This window comes from Octopus sinensis, unplaced genomic scaffold (genome assembly GCF_006345805.1).
Source record: "Octopus sinensis unplaced genomic scaffold, ASM634580v1 Contig10130, whole genome shotgun sequence".
In the NCBI taxonomy this organism is placed as follows: Eukaryota; Metazoa; Mollusca; class Cephalopoda; order Octopoda; family Octopodidae; genus Octopus; species Octopus sinensis.
In genome coordinates, this window is record NW_021832004.1 from 55,569 (window position 1) to 74,086 (window position 18,518).

At 34.0% G+C, this 18,518-nt stretch overlaps 1 protein-coding gene across 1 annotated transcript; it reads left to right on the forward strand.

Moving 5' to 3' along the window:
• The first annotated feature begins 12,876 nt into the window (after positions 1-12,876).
• On the forward strand, positions 12,877-17,344 carry LOC118761175. The gene is made up of 3 exons (XM_036498899.1): positions 12,877-12,929; positions 16,438-16,473; positions 17,046-17,344. Exons 1-3 carry the CDS (start codon positions 12,899-12,901, stop codon positions 17,342-17,344), a joined length of 366 nt encoding a protein of 121 aa, XP_036354792.1. The 5' UTR covers positions 12,877-12,898.
• The last annotated feature ends 1,174 nt before the right edge of the window (positions 17,345-18,518 follow it).

Here is an 18,518-nt window from a genome sequence, read left to right on the forward strand (position 1 = left end):
CCACCGAGGGGCGCTGACTGTTTGAGATAAACTTTACAGGTACGGAAGTGCCGTCAGCCAGGCCTGCTCGAGGTGTGCCCAGAATGAGGAAACCGTTCTACACGCCCTTGTTCAGTGACCGAATATTGCTGACCTCTGTGGGTTTATGTCGAACACCTGCTGTCACGTGTTGGACGGATCCGCTATCAGCTGAATCCATAGTGAGGATTACCCTACCGTCCTCCTTTGGCTGGGAGGAGCAGGCAATTTTTATTTGTTTAGTGGCTGTAGCGAAATCGGTAGTATGGTGGACTCGTCTGAAAGGGCTAAAGTCAGAGACCTTCCTCTTTGGCCAAGCCCTTACCAACTTTTTCAAGTTTCATTTGAAATGGAATTTGGGGGTGGAGAGGGAAGTGTTGCCTTGTAGTAATTGTGTTGAAAGGAGGGTGAATGTTGGAAGAATGTCCAGTGCAAAAAGACCAATTCTTTGCGCGCACCTGTAAACAATAAAAGGGATTTAAAGAAGGCCTCTTGCTCTGTTGATCAGGCACCCGTGGCCTTTGTGGGGTTTTCCACGAGGATCTTAAGCGCCTCCCCTATTAGGTGTTTTTTTATTTGTTTGATTTACTTGCTATATATATTGTTTACACGCCGTAAAACCCATTGTATCTTCCCGTTTTTGTCTGTTATGTTGTTGCATGTCATTCAATGTTATTTTATGTGAGTGATCATGGCTAATAAAATAATTTATTACTATTATTATTATCATTATTATTATTGTTATTGCTTTTATTATTATTATTATTATTATTATTATTATTATTATTATTATTATTATATATTATTATTATTATCCTCACTTTTATCATCACAATATTATCACAATATTGATATTTATTAAAGAGTAGAAAATAATCTATTAATTATTTCTCATTATTCAAAAATAATAACACTATACAACGTGAAACAGTTCCACCACCATTACGAAAAACAACAAAAGACAACAGTGATTTATTTATTTTCTTCTTCTTACAGGAAGATGTCCTTTAGATTTTATTGAAAAGCTGCTATACCTTCTCACAATGATTTGGGTGACTTTAAAGACTTCAGTTACACGCAATGTCTGCTTCATTGCGAAGCAAAAGCAAAATGCCAATCGTTTGACTATCACTATAATGACAAAAAATGCCACTTGTCATCTAAAGATCATAGAACTGTTGAATTGTATTTTTACAAAAATTACATTTACACCGAAATAAACAGAGGTAAGGGCGTCATTTTCTTGTTTTTATTTATTTATTTTGTTGGAATTATACACAGTCAGTTGGACAAGACTAAGGCACCACCTTCAAAAATGTGTTAGTCTGTTATATTGAGGTTGGGTCTTTGATTTACTTGGCTCTATCGATTGGCTAAGTCCAATGTCATATAAAGGTACGGACTCAATACCAAATTAGATAGATAGATAGAAAGATAGATAGATAGATAGACAGATCGATTAGATAGATAGATAGATAGATAGATAGATAGACAGATACATACATACATACATACATACATACATACATACATACATACATTCATACATACATACATACTCGCATACATATATAGATGCACGCATACATGCATACTTACATGCACGCACACACTCATACGTCAAGATAACTACTAAATAATCGATGAACAAAAGGGACAAAGATAGCATCAAACCTCCATGCTGTGATGGAAAATGTTGGCTCAGCTATACCAGTGTGGAAGATGTCACCCACATCATCAGTAGTTGTGACAAAATGCCTACGAGATTCTACCTGCCCCTGAGGCATGATATAGTTGCAAAGACTATTTACGATGCTACCCATAGGAAGGACTGCTCGGACGTATACATCGAAGCCATGTTAGAACCAGCAAGTAATCAGACATTTTGAAAGCAAGGAATACTGTTGGAACTCCCCGCAAAAACGAACGTCAATTCGGTACAAATATAGCAGACCTGATATTGTTCTGTGTTACAGGGGAAAAATGTCATGCATTGTTGTAGGGGTCAGCTGCCCAGAGGATGTGAATGTACAATCAAAAGTCTTAGGAAAATAGAACATTTATGGCAAACTTACAGTCCTTGTACCCTGACCATAAAGTCTCGTTTGCACCTTTCATCAGAAGTGCATTAGATTATGTAGCAACAATTTTGTACATTTGCAGAAAAACCTATAAATACTCGGTTTCACAGAGAAAGAGCAAAAGAAAAAACTGACGCGGATTATCCAAATCCAATGTTTTAGTGGCACAGTGAAGGTTTGTAAAACATTGCCAAACTATTCCATCTGTGATTCTTATGTGAATAGATGCACACGATTGAGTGTATGCATCGACAGTCCCACGATCTCAACCACACATTTGCAATCACCGGGAACTCACTCATCTCAAAACCCTTGTCGCTTTCTTATCGACTGTATGATTATTGCATTCAGATGGCGGGAATTTCTCCAAATCGCTTCTTGCGTTGAAAGACAATTTGAAACAGCGAAGTGTGTACAGACACAAAAGTATACTTCAAACTGCTGACAGACCAATTCTTTCAATAGAACCTGTCTTGAAGTCCAAGAACCAAGTCAGATGTTGTGCCTGGGGAGATGGTATTACTTTTACGACCCTGTCTCTTTGAATTATTATCAAAACCCAGCAGCAACCGGGGTTCATTATTGAGGAGTGGTGGAGTGAAACTATCTTGTACCAGACTTTCCTAGAGAAAGGGAATTCATCACCTTTAAGGGACTGCATGAATCCCTCAACAGTGATGATGTTGACTGCAAAGGAAGTCATTTGGAAAGCAATGTTACATTTACTGATGTAAACAATTTTCAGTGTCGATGATGCCTGCCTTTGTGTTTCATTTTGTTTTTTTTGTATATTCCACCCTAGGTTGTTTTTCCCTGCTTCGATACAGTCCTGGCAACTGGCAATTGATCAAGCCACTCCCATCCTTTCTTCTGGACAAGTGTCAGTCTTAGTATGGAAAGCTCCGTGCACTGTCAAAAATGTTTCTGGTCTTGGTATTCTTCATTTCTCTCTTTTGCCATTTTATAATTCCCACTCCATACCGAAGTGATGCTATCGCCCACGTATCGACTGCTTGGATTTTATTCTATCCAGTCAATTTTTAGCGCAACACCAAACTCAGTAGTCAGACATACTAGGGCCCTAGTCTGTCCATGAAGATAGCTTCCTCATAGACAGACTAGAACCCCAAATTAACAACATGCTGCATATTTTCAGCCAGCATATAATTCAGCTACATCTGGATGTGTGTAAGTTCATTTCTGGTAACATGCTCAGGTATTATAAAAAATACTGCACGTACAATAATACATGACTTAGAAGCAGCGCTGCGGATATGCCAACACACCGGAACTCGAGACAGGGCCACCCTCACGCACTTCTCATGAAGAATTCCAGCAGGGCTTCGTAAGACCACTGCAGAGACGCTTCCGAAAAATAAATTCAGTAAGCGTTGGGGGAAAACCGTTGATAGCAGTAACTCGATCAATTCCTAGCAATATCTGTAGAAGGAATTTTTATATTCCGAAATATTACTATATCAGACTATGAGTAATTAATTTATAACAGTTATGATAGTCCACTCTGCATTGTTCTGCCATTGAAGACACGTTATATTTCGCACTGTATATATTTGCAGGCCACTAAAATAGTCACACCAGATTGTTCGGTTATAAAATTATGTGACGGAAAAAAGGAGAAGAAAAACAGAGAAAAAGAAAAAGATGTAAAATATAATAAAAAACCCAAAGAAAATAAGGGGCAAAAACAGGAAAGAAAATTCACAGCGACTTTGCTCTTCTCAATACGTGTGACATGTCGGTTAATACAATCTGTTGATTTCCAACATGAATGGTAATCTAGGGATCATTCTTAAAAAATCTTCAGTTCAAGTGATCCTATAACCACTGGTATTGTAACCGTCTTGAGATGCCATCTTTGCTCCTACTACTGTGTGGTATTATCATATGTTGTTTAGTTTCCACTTTTGTCTTGTACATAATATCATCATAAATATGTGAGGGCTGGAGGTGATAGTAGGAGAAAGAGGAGTAGCTTGCAGGTGGGGTGGATATTTTTAAATTTTCCTTTGCTTTCTTTAGGTTTTTCTGTGTTTTATAGTTTTCGTAATTGTGCAGTTTGTATACATTGGCAGGTGCTTATCTCCTTAATTTTTTTCATTCGTTTAATTTGTTGCTATAAAAGGTACGTTTACATAATTGAGTAGTCAGGGTGAAAAGAAGAGTAAAATTTTCATAAAAAATTGTAGATATTAAAGTTTTAAATTTTCTCAAGATGACCGTTTGTATGTCCGGCCAGAGAAAACTGTAGCGTTCTTGCAATAAAAGGGGGTTGTTTATTTTTGAATATTCAGGGAGGAAGGAGAGAGATAGTATTCACAGAAGTTGTAAATATTTTTAATGATTTTTAAAGATTTTAAAGATGATCGTCTGTGTGTTCGCCCAGAGAAAATTAAAGATATGTAAGTTTCTAGCCTTATGGGGTGGTGGTGAGATTTTAAAATACTCACAGGAGATTGTAGATGTTCCAATTACCAAAAGTTATATTTCAGTTGTTCTGCCGGGTGTGTTAGTGTTTCTGTGTCTTCGGCTACTGACTGGTCAGTGTAGTTGCTGTCAAGGCTAGCGTTCTTTATTATTATTATTATTATTATTATTATTATTATTATTATTATATTATTATTTTTATTATTATCACCATTATTATTATTGTTATCATTATTATTGATTTTGGTATTTTAGAAGGATTGACGAACCTCATCACAAAGGTAAATAGACAATACGAAAAGCATTTCGTCTGGCGTGCTAACGATTCGGCCAGTCCGCCGCTTTAGCATTGCAGACAACATATTAAAATTAATTCCGATCTATTCTACACGCTTCCCTGAACTGTTCCAGAAAAAATCATTTTTTCCAACTCCAATGCGGACTAATTATATTGTAAGACATATACCCCGGACTCCTTAACAAGAATCGAAACCTCGGTCTTCACGCTTGTTATATTGTTTCCTTGCCATTTGTGTTAGAATCCATTCGTTTTACCTATTTAATTCGCCACCATTTTAGATGAGACAGAGTGTAATCTTGTTAATCCATTCCGATCTATTGTCAATGGTCTGACTTGACTTTAGCACTGCAATAAATTCGAGATACCAAGAGAAAAATGTTCTCTTTCCTTTGCAACTTCCAAACAGTTAACTATGGCACCTTCTCGCGAGCTTTGCCCCATTTACCCACCTCAAGTTAGGGTTCACTATTAACAACTGCCATGGTAATAGATTATCCATAAAAACTAACTAAATTTTGTGTTTACTTCCCATTCGTCGCACTTGCAGAACCGCGTAAGTAAAATCTACAGTAAGTGTGAAATACCTTTCAGCAGTTCTTTGCAGTGCATCCAGAAATATTATCTACGCATTGCACAGTCTTTCGCCAACTTGTCACATCTCTACGTGTTACAAACAACTTGCTACATCGTGCCTGTTACGCTTTTCCCGTTACAATTATACCGTTATACATATAAAGACATGTTTGAAGTACATTTCGAACGTAGCTAGGATCTTTATAAACGTATGTCCCTTCATATCTGAGGCCTTGTGTTATTACTAGAAATAACTGATAGTAAATAAAACTCAACATATATTAAAGAAGTAATGACTTCTTATATAAAATTATCTTATATATAAATAGGTAACTCGATTGTATTAAGGAGATTAGGATTTCTTTATTAATATTAAAGAAACCACGAAAGATATTAAGACCATCAGAAGAATAAGAAACTATTTTATTCCATTTCAGAACTTTGGAACGATTTCAAACAGTCAAATACACTGGACAAGATTAACTCTGTGGGATGTGGTATATATTTTTCGACTCTAATTATTTCGTTGACAGTAAGACCCTATTTTTGTTTATTTTTTGTGTTTTTCGTTTCTGTTTCTGGTTTCTCATCTTTAATTCATTGATCTCTAGTTTTGCCACAAAAAATTAAAAAATAAATAAATATCTCTTTCTTCTACATCACATGAGTATTTCTACTTAGAAACTTAATTCTTAATTAAATATATTAACAGTAAAATTATTATATCCATCCAAAAGAATGTTGTAAAACAACCCACAAATACATTTAAAATCTGGCAAATGGATTAATATTAATCTCCGTTGTCATTAAAATTCTCAACACGCTTCCTTACTAATCTGCAAGAAATACCTCAATACATCTCGCCGGTAATACGAGAACCACTCCCTCCGAGACACCCAACAACATTCTCATTCTCATTCTCCCGTCATACATGCTATTTCACCAGCCAGATCCCACATCAATTATTATCCCCAGTCCTTCCTTTCTAGATTATACAACACTCACGAACTCACTCCCTACTCACACTAACCTAAAGATGTCCAAACGGAACATGAATAAAATCGATCTATCGAATCAATAGGCCACATCTATTCGTTTCCCTTGTACTTTGTCAGACTAGAGCAATAATTTAATTTATGCTCTTATATTTATTGTGTTTCCTCTTTCCAATTTTTCTTTCTCTTGCAGAAAAAGAAACTAATGATTTGACAGCTTATTCAACATTTTCCTTCAAACAAAATCCAAATCTCTACCTTATAACCGAGGCCCAAATGGATGCTCACTCGGTTCTGGATTGTTCCCGTTTATGTATGATATCTTCTACATGTACTGCCTTTTCATATACTAACACTAAGTGCCTACTAAAGAAACTGATCTGAACTTTAATTGAATTCACCCAAAAAGTACTTACTTCTCCATGAAATGTGAGCAAGACTTCAACAGATCAGGTTTGCTAACCTATTTTGCTTATTTTTTTGTGTGCTTTTTTCTTTTTATTGTATCTCATATTTAATTTATTGATCTTCTGTCTCCAGTTCTTGTCGAAAAAATAAGAGAAATTAATGTCGCTTTCTTCTTCATCGCATTATGTCTTCTAATTAGAGTCCTAATTCTTAGTTAAATATATTAGCAGTAAATTTATAATTCCTCTCCCCGAGATAGCCAGCCACATGCCCCTTCTCCTTCTCCCGTCATACATGCTATTACACCAACCAGATCACATCCCGCATCAATTATTATCCCCAATCCTTCCTTTCTAGATTATACAACACTCAGAAACTCACTCCCTACTCTCACTACTCTAAAGATGTCCAACGGAACATTAATAAAATCGATCTATCGAATCAATAGTCCATATCCATTCGTTTCCCTTGTACCCTCCAATGAAGAGCAATAATTTCATTTATGTTGTTATATTTCTTGTGTTTTCTCTTGCTTTTTTTCTATTGCAGAAAAAGAAAATAATGATTTGACAACTTATTCAACTTTTTCCTTCAAAACAAATCCATATCACAACCTTATTACCAAGGCCCAAATGCATGCTCACTCGGTTCTGGATTGTTCCCGTTTATGTTTGATATCTTCTACATGTACCGCCTTTTCATATACTAACACTAAGTGCCTACTAAAGAAACTGATCTGAACTTTAATGGAATTCACCCAAAAATTACTTCTCCATGAAATGTGAGCAAGTCTTCAACGGATCACGTTTGCTAATTATAATTATATAAGATAAAATGTGTGTTTCTTTGTGAATAAAATCAATTTAATTCAGTTATTCTTTTGTTGATTAATTTTAATTGCTAACGTTTTTCGTTCTAAATTAGTCTTATCTTAGAACGTGATTGCTAATTTGAGTTTTAGCTCTGGTCTCTCGGAAACTATTTTAAGCTGGCTGATCTAAACTGCTTTTATTAAGGATTATAAAGCGAAATTAAAATAAGAATCTTTTCTTTTTCTCTATGGACGAAAGTTTGTGTTTCAGCAACTTATTTGCAACTTATTAGTACAGGTTAAACGAAGAATAGGTTAAACCAAAACACGAAATCAATTATACGGAAAACGAAATCTAATAGAAATTTGATCGTAAACTCAGAAGCCCCACGATTTCTTTCAGGTTATCGAAAAGTTAAAATAGTTTTTTGCTGTGAAAAACATAAATTGCAATGCTGACCATACATGTCGTAAAATGTTCCTTTTGTTTTCATTTGTTTAGTTTTAGATTAATATTGGATTCTTTGTTAATAGTTTCTTGAAGTGGACATTGTGTTGCAATTCTTTATGGATTGGTGAGATCGATACGGTTAATGCTTAGTTTGAAGATTTGTGTGTCGACATCTGTTGGGAAAATTGGATCAGGGATTGCATTTCAGGCGATTAATGTTCTGGAGCAGTGGAGACCCAATCGCTGTGTTGTAGCCCAGTCAGCATTAGTTTTAAAAAAGCACGGGCAAAATTTTAAATAAATAATAATTTGACTTTTGATTTAATAAATGAAATTTGAAATCAACTTCTCAACGTGATTGAAAATCACAAATAAATAAAACGTTGGCACCGTCTAATATAAGTCATGAAAATACGAACTCCTCGAAAGTGATTCTCTTTTCGTCGTTGTGTCGCAAAACGAAGGAAGATGTCTTTAAAATTTAGGTTTTCATCACACCATTTATTCATTATACTTCGGCATAAATGTCCGGTTTATTGTCTACCACGGATCTCGCCTGATAAGAATTTATCCTCTACAGATTGAGAAAGTATTCATTCATAGACTGCCGTGTGCTTACAGGCAGTGTTACATCTTCTTGCAGCAGTTCGATCAGTCCAATCGAGGAATCTGTTGAAAGTAAATCGGTCAAGTAGATCAAGATGTGTCACTTCCACCCGATGAGTCGCTTTGCAGACCACACCAGGGCGTCTAAATTTAGTTGAAATGTATCTGCTATGAATTTGAGACAAACAATGTTCAGAAACTGGAGCATTTACGGATTGAGATAAGAGGGGTTTATCATGATATCACCATTTAATGCCGAAAATTGGTGTCGGAACTCTAAGCAACTCTGGTTTTCAATATAGGGATGACGGTCTCACGATGAAAATTTATGAAAGTGCTCTATTAATTTTCAGCCGACTTTCAACATTCTCACTGACCGATGAGACCCTTCTGCTGTGGAGATTTTTCTCGTAGATTAGGCATTTACTGAATCAGTGGGTTGATCTTAATAACTTCACTGATGTGTTACTCAATCGGAGGCTACAAAACTTTCTTTTCGTTTGATATGAAGATGTTTAACTGGATAGCATTGCCGTTGCTGTAGTCACAGCAGTGAAGATTTGTAATATTTTTGCTAAAGACTTGATTCGTATTAAAACTTGTTTAGAGGAGACGAAAGCGTAAACTTTCATAGACAATCGTAATAGAAGCACTTGTCTTTAATTTGCCTCTCCCATGACTTGATAACCTCACTGAAATGAGGGAGGATATCCATAATAAAGGAAAGCTCATAATGAACAACATGGCACGGTCCCTGCTGATAGACCCATCGTGTATAGGTGAAGATTTTTTTCTCTGCTGGTTGTCCTCGTTTTTCTTCCTGTAAGCACTTGTTGTACTGAGGCAGTCTGAATCGATCCATAGACAGTTAAAGTTGCTTTTGTATGACGAAAGATTCACCGATAGCCTTTACTTTTCCTCTTCACTACTCGCTGGCAATGTTTAAATTGGGTCAGAAACGATGATGAAGATATCGTCACCTATGTCGGAGAGTTTAACAGAGAGTGTGAGAAATTAAAATTGAATGGGTTGACCCCGGACGTGTTCAAGTGTTTAGTTTTTTGTTCAAAGGTTTTCTACAAACAACGATGCAGATATACGCTCCCAGATATTGAAAAGTTAGAAAGCAGAAGTATATCAGGGGATTATAAATCTACGACACAACGCAGATAAACTTGAAGAAAGAGGTTAATCTCATGTTTAAGCGAATCTACCGGTAACAGATAAGAAATCAGAGAAAAGTATATAAAGACCGAAAACATGTTGTGGGTGATGTGGTCTACGTTTTAAAAGTAACTGTCCGTTTAAAATATTAAATGTTTCAAGAGTGGCCGAATAGGTTATAAAAAATCACACTGTAAAACAAAACGTCGTAAATGGTTCAACAGAAAAATAACGTCAACCGGTTATCGGTGACAAGACATACGAAAGTGCTCCAAAGGAAATTTTTGTACGTAAAAAGTAATAACACAAACGTAAAGTTACGCTTGGACGCGGACAGCGATATCTCGATAATTAACACAGATACATGATTAAATGAAACTTCAAACATTGCCCGTGGTGTTTCATGCAAAAATTATATTTTAAGGGCGAATTTATAAGAGACACTACGTTTCGTTAAAACACCTTAAAAGCCAAAGTTTTTGTGTTAAACAATACGACAAATTTAATCGGAACTGACCGGATGGAATTATTTAGCTTATGGGACCTTCTCACAGATCTTTTCTCCAAGACTGTGAGTGGGTTTTTTCCCTATAGCACAATAAGTCGTCAGACGAACTGAAAATTATTTTTTCTTAAAATTCAACGGTGGCAAGATGTTTTCTAAACTGGATCTCTCTGACACGTACCTACAAATTAGAGTAGACGATGAATGCTCTAAATACAAAACAATTAACACACAGGAAGGACTGTATAAATACAACAGGTTACAATTTGGCTTAAAAGTCGCACCAGCGATATTTCAAGAGATTTTGGATGCAATATTAGCGGACTGTGAAGTCTTAACTCCATATCTGGATAATATAATTCTTAAAAAAAACGAATCCAGGGATCAACACGTAGAACACGTAAAATATGTACTCCAAAAAATTAGATTATAACGGCCTTATTTGAATGTACCGATTAATACTTAATCCAAATATACCACCGGAAATGTCACCCGCAGAACCGATGTTTGCTAGAAAGGTCACATCCGTCTTTGATAAGTTGATACCGAGTGAAAATTAAAAACAAAGGCGAACAACAAAATTACTTCAAAATTATTCTACTTAGGTGACAAAGATTTACTTAAAACCTATAGATATGGTAAAAAAAAAACTGGGAAGACGGGTGTAATGATTAAACAAATTGGAAAAATGTTATTCCTGGTAAAAGGAAAAAATTTCGAACATAAAAAATATATTAACCAACTTCAAGAAAGATTCACGGAAAAACTGTCACGAGAAAAGGAATCTCCATTTGAGTTTTGTACGACACGTTTGAGGTACCAGCAGCCAAACAATTTGAAACTACACGTTCTAGCATCAGAAGACGAAAAAGAACGGAAACATTGAACTTGAATCCTAAGCGTAAAAGATACTAAAAACTCTGATCGGAGAGAAGTGAAGGAGACTAATTCTTAAAAGGGGAGATGTTATGGAAAGATTCTGACCACCAACCAAGTGACTGAAGGTGGACTGACTCATTGTTATAAAATAAAGAAGTGTGAGCGATTGGCAGCTCAAGTTGGTAAGCAGTTCACTGTGAACCGTGATTGAGAGCGTTAGGTCTCAGGTTATAGTAGGGAGAAGTTGTTAAATTATATATCGAACACAAGGACATAAAATATATTACATGCAGAGGACTCGTTGCAAATATATCAGATTGTTTGCAGCAGCGCGAAGTTTCTGTCGTAGAAACTGAGCATCTGTTTCATGTGATTATAAAAGAACATGCATGAAGCATGGACCTGAGAGTGAAAGACACCTGAGAGAATGTTTGCATGGTGAACGGACACTGTCAAAGAAGATTCCTAGCGAATTTCTTGAAGAAACATGAGCAAATGACAATGGTTATCCATGCTACAGGTGACGCCAAGGTGGGACAATACAAGTTAATAAAGTTAATAATAGGTGTGTAGTCCTCAATAGAAAGGACCAATGTCGCTCACTTTCAAAGCGCATGTAAATATGCAAATAGGTACGACTACCAAGTCAATGAAATACATATTCAAGTAACTCTATATAGGCTACAAAAACATTAAATTTAATATAAGTAAAAGGAAGATGGACGTTGAAGTTGTACATGATGAAAATATATAACAGATCCCATACTGTTATACTCGCTGCCAGTGCAACAGCAAGAATATGTCTTTTACAGAGAAAGTAATGAGAAAGAAGCGTTAGAGAGAGAGAAGAGCTGCCCGTCGTAACACGCCTCTACCAACATGGTTTGTTCTTAGTAAATACAAGACGCAGGTTGCATATTGGTATTCCTTATCATTATGTGTGTGACAAAGGAATGACTGTTTGGAAACGACACGAGAGATGAGAAGAGAGAATTATTTCAAGACTTTAGTTTCCAAGTCCAAAGCAAGAAGAAATATTTTATCTGAGATTGTTATTGTTACCTGTTGAAGGAACTCGCATTTTTTGACGATCTTAAAACAGCTGATGTTGTACGATAGAAGTTGGCATGAAATAACTGTCATTATTTTAATAACGCATGTGGAAAAATAACTTTATAAATGAGTGCGACCCTTTAGTTTCAACTCACAGCGGGAAATGTCACATATAAAAATTATTGGATTTTTCAAAAAAATGAAAAACGGCAAAGTCGTTAGATACGAAATTTATCAATGGTTGCTTTAATTGTTTTTGATAAAGTTGTGTGGTACACATGCAAAAGCACACACGCATACACACACGTACATGCACATACATACACACAGACCGGCACGCACACGCACATACACACATTATATATATATTTATATGTATCAACTGGTGATCTTATGCCCTCTCAATCGTTAAGTCAATACCTTTTCACCCGGAGTATCTTTATAAAGTGTATTGAATTGATACAAACACTTCACTTGTGGAATACAATACCAGCTAATAGTGATAAATCGATACGAAGATCATATAATGATTATCCTTCATTAAGAAGATAAATTCAAACAGGTAACATCTCGCTCTTGACAGCCATTCTACCTAGAAAACAGACAGGATGTTGAGGAGGAATTATCTTCAAATTATTTGTAAGTAAATGTTTTATTGTATAATTAATATGCTTTTAATTATTTAAGAATTTAGCCATCACGACTGAGACCCCACAATAACACATTTTGTATATATGTGTATATATATATATATATATATATATATATATATATATATATATATATAATATATATATATATAATATAATATTATATATTATAACATATATATAATATAAAATATATAAATATCTATATATACATATATAATATATATATATATTATATATATATATATATATATAAATATATATATATAATATATATATATATATATATATATATATATATATATATATATATATATATATATAACAGAGAGAGAGAGAGAGAGAGTTCAGCAAAATTTAGATTCACATGAATATGGTACTTAAGTTGAGGGACCAGAATTTAGTACGGTATTATCCATACAATTCAAAGTAAGGTGATTAAAATCAAATAAGCAACAAGAATATTCAAAACTAATGCAATTTTCTTCTCTCTCTCTATTGTGGTAAAACTTTGGTATATAACGTAAATCCTCGAGTATAATCCGCATTTTTTCCTAAAATCTAAAGGTCAAAATACCTAGTGCGTACTATAACGAGTTTAAAATAAAAATTATTTTCTAAGCTATGTCCGAGTTTATATTTTCTCTCTGGCTATGTTTAATCAGACGCATTTTGTGATTTCGGGCGTGATAATACCTTAAACCTGAAAGCAATGAAGTCATAAAAGAATCATCCATAATTACAGTAAGCAACATTTATTAAACGTTATTACTGTTATTTCTTTATTTTCTACAAACAAAATGCACAAAAATACTACACGTTCGCACTATGTTATATATAACAATTATAATAAAGGACGTTACCATATACATTTTTACAAACCAAGGACGTTATATAGACCTCCTTGACTCAAGTTAGAGAAGGAGTGCCTATTATACACAAGGTTTAGGTATTTCAGAGGTACAGCCCCCCCCTCAAATCCCCTGCGTATTATACTCAAAGACGGAATACTCGAGGATTTACGGTACTCCAAATATTCAAAGAAGTTTTATCCTTATGTTAAAATTTCATTCTTAATAATCTTCTTGATTAACCTAAATTTTAACTTTATACAATAAGACAATATTGTTTGAAATGATCTTTAGAAATTACTTGATTTATCTCTTTCTTAAATGGCTCTACCCTCCTGATCTTAAGGGCATTTATATAAATAACCCTTCTAAACAAGTACAACTAAGAAACTATAAATATCATGAAGGAAGTAACACTATTAACTTCTTAAATCTATGATATAAACTTAATTAAAAAAGAAAACATTAGTGTAAAATATGATTGTTCCATAACTTAAATTTTTTTTAGCTGATACCAGATATTTGTCTTTTATTGATATTAGCTAAATAAGTAAATATATAATTTTTAGCCTAATATAATTTGAATTATTATGTTTTTTCTAAAAATCTTTTCTATTGGTGTTAATAAGCTACACATATACTTTACCATAGTATTGGTAATTAATGTATTTTATTCCCTTTTCTATGGTGTTCTGCCCTACCTGATCATTTTATTGTATTTCTTTATTATTTTATAATTAGCCTTTATTTATAAAATTAATTCTAATTTTTGTATCTCTATAAATTCATACTATACTGGTATATTCACTACTTATAAAAAAAACCTGCTTAGATTATAATTTTCTTAATATATAATTAACATGTTCCTTTGCCTCAATACTCCTTTATTAATACCAGTTTATACCAATTAATCAATATTTTATTCACCACTGAGTATCACAAGGAACGATTGTCATGTGACTATATCTTAATAATGTTACATGCAGACGACCCGTTGACACAACAAGAATTCTCAAAGCAGAGAAACGTTTGCGTAACCAAATTCCTGCCAAAATGAAAGACTGCGGTGCGTGGAAACAATTGCAGGGTTTACCAATAAATGTGCCTTCGTATTCCTTCTTGTTACTCCAACTTATGCAATTATATGTATGTATGTATATATGTATGTGTGTTTTTATATGTATGCACATATATATACACATGAGTATACATATATATTAAAATGATATACATATATGTATGTATACATACATTCATACATAACACATACACACATACATACATACATGCATACATACATGCTATATATATATATATATACATATATATATATATATACATATATATATAATGTATGATATATATATATATATATCATATATATATGTGTGTATATATATATATATTATATATATAATATTATATATATATATATATATATATATATATACATATATATATATATATATAAAATGGGTGAATATTAACATGACCTAAACCTTCTGAACTAGGCCTATCCCTTGTCCAGTGAGATCAAAATTAATCAGGGATCGTTGGTTGTCACTAGACTCCACGACAATCACCCTCAGTGTTCGCTGATTGTCACTTATTTCCACGACACTCCCGATCTTGAGATATTGGCTATTTTTATGCCATCTCTATTACTTAAATCCAACAAGACTATTTTGAATCGTTGTGTAAAACTCTGTTTGTTTAGTATGGAAGAATTAGTTAATATAAATTTTATGTAGTAACTCTCTACGACAATTTTCTTTGACTTCTAAATGTACCATAAATATTAAATGTATTTAAATAAACTAATTTAGTAAATAATTTCTCTTTCTTCATTTTCTTCAACCTGTTAATGAGATTTATTTCTGTATCCATGAAACTGTTATTATAGCGGTGTCGTTTCAACATGTACGTTTCAGCGTCTTGGTGTATAATTCATCACGGTGTTTACGCAGCCTGAGTTAAGATTTACGTATAGTGATAACACTTATAGTTAAGTTATAAGTGACTGGTTTATCACTATAGATTTCTACTCAGTAAACATCTATATTTATTATCTTTTCCAAGTCAAAAACATTCTACACCAGATAATCCAACACAAGCTTATATATTGGTGACAAGCCGACGTGGACTTAGAAAAGTCTACTCAGGACAATAATCACTCTATAAAATAAATAGAATCAACCCGTTATAAAAGTGGTGAATCGCCTTTATAAAAGGTGGTTAATTCTACGAACAAGTTATACATAATACTATCACTAAGTCTCTGAAGTGTCTAGAATGTTCTCTTCCAAGAAATACTGATGCTTCTGATCTCGTTTGAAACAAATAACATTTCTTTTCTTTCTTTCCCTTTTTCTATTTTTGCTCCTCTCTCTTTTATCTCACCCTCACTCCTCCTATCCCTCTATATTCTGTTCCCTCTCTTTCTATCCCTCTCCAATTTGTTGCTCTCTCTCATTATTTCAATGGATAATTTTATGGTGATGTAGTGGTGGTCATCGCCGTATTTGTTACTGAATTATGCTTGTAGCACTTCTCTTTCTTATTCCTTTCATCTTCATTCTTTGTAAATTAATGTTAAACGTGAATATGAAATATGAAATTTTTCTCCAAAATAAATTTTCATTGCAGTTCTCTTCTACATCTCACTGACATTTGGAAATGGACGTAAGTAAAATTATATCAATATATAGATATATATCTATGAAAATTATGAAAATTACTACTCAAAAATTTTATTTATAAGTTCAGTGGAGGAAAATATTTTCCTCCTCAAAATAAATTAGTTGGAAAGAAAATTTTAAATTCTGCGTTCAATATAAAACACCCGTATGATGCCGAATTCGCTTCTTAACATAATTTCCATTGGTGATAATTCAGTTTTACGTCAGTTTGTAAGCATTTTGTTAAATAAAACAAAGTGCTGGTATTAGGGGACATTCTTTACAACAGACAACTGTTAAACATTATAGTATATAACTTGTGAATCATTTAAATAATAGAATTAATAAACAACTTTAAAGACTCATTCGCAGTAATTTTCATTAACAGATTATATATCCCAAGATGCTTTGTACCTACAATATGGTAGTAACAACTTTATTCACTTCTTCCTGGTAAAAGTATCAATGTTGATCCTCAAACATTTAATATTCTCTATCTTTATTATTATCTATTTTCACAATGTTTTATTTTCGTCTTCGTATTTTGGTTGTTTAATTTGCCTGGCTTTGTTACAGTTGAATATCTGAAGTATTTTATGAAAGTACCAAACTGTGCTCCGAAAGACGGTAAAACATTGATGACACTTGACGTGGATGCCTTTCACTGTTCGAAGAGTTGTTTTGAAACTTCTGCATGTAAATCCTTCATGAGCAGAACGGTAAGTCCAAGCTGTATGTTATACGAAGAAGACTCAACAGAGAGGATGCTAATAAAAGAATATAATACCCATTTTTATCAGTTGAGAAGATCTGAGCCCACCAAATATAGAGACGGTAAACAATTTGAATATTTTTGTGTTTATTTCATTCCTTGACTTGTATTCTATGTTTTAGTCCAAAGAGAGACAATACTGTCGGCATCTGAAAAGTCTCTATGGTTTCTCTGGTCAATACATTTTTAGTTTTACCCTCCCAAAATACCTTCCTGTGAATATATATTAAGGAAAAAAACTTTTATATAGTTTCAAAATTATGAAATCCTGAGCCTTGATATGAAAAACAACAATAAAAATACTACTACTACTACTACTACTACTACTACTACTAATAATAATAATAATAATAATAATGATAATGATAATAATAATATAATAATAATAATAATAATAATAATAATAATAATAAATGCCCTGATGCAGTACCGGCAGCAGCTCTCATGGCTTCTGATCTTAACTGATTGGAAGCGTTATCATGTACGTTGTTTTGTCTTGGTATAAAAGATGGGTTACAGCAAAATATTCTGCTCAATACCACAGATTTGCTTGTCAGTTGTTTGACCTTAACCAGTTGAGCATGTCCCTTAGTGGCTGACGATATGCACATCTCTCATCACGTGTAGAAGTATTAGGGGAGCATCATAGCCATGTGTTGAGAGGGATTCTTTGGGGTTTTAATGATTCACCTCTGGAAACATGGGTGTTTCATTCAACATCCTTAAACAACCCGTAATCAGGGACCTTTTGAGAGGTATGTGTTACACAACCAGAAGAAAATTCTAACTAGGCCCCCACCCGCAAGGTCATGCGCTGTTTATCTTGTAATGAAATCACCGTGTCACCATGTGCTGTGATGCATGTGCCTGGTGTACCCCTATCAGACGGGTAGTCATGATGGGTATACTGGGCTTCGTATATTTGTACCCGAGTGTCACTTTGATGGCATGCGCTGCTCCCTCACTCAATAATAATAATAATAATAATAATAATAATTATAATAATAATAATAATGACGACGACGACAACGACGACGACGATGATGATGATGATGATGATGATGATTATGATGGTTATGATGACGAGGATGATGATGATGATTATGATGATGACGAGAAGGAGGAGGAGGAGGAGGAGGAGGATGATTATGATGGTAATGATGTCGAGGATGATCATGATGATTATGATGATGACGAAAAGGAGGATGATGATGATGATGATGATGATGATTATGATGGTAATGATGACGAGGAGGAGGAGGAGGAGGTGGATGATG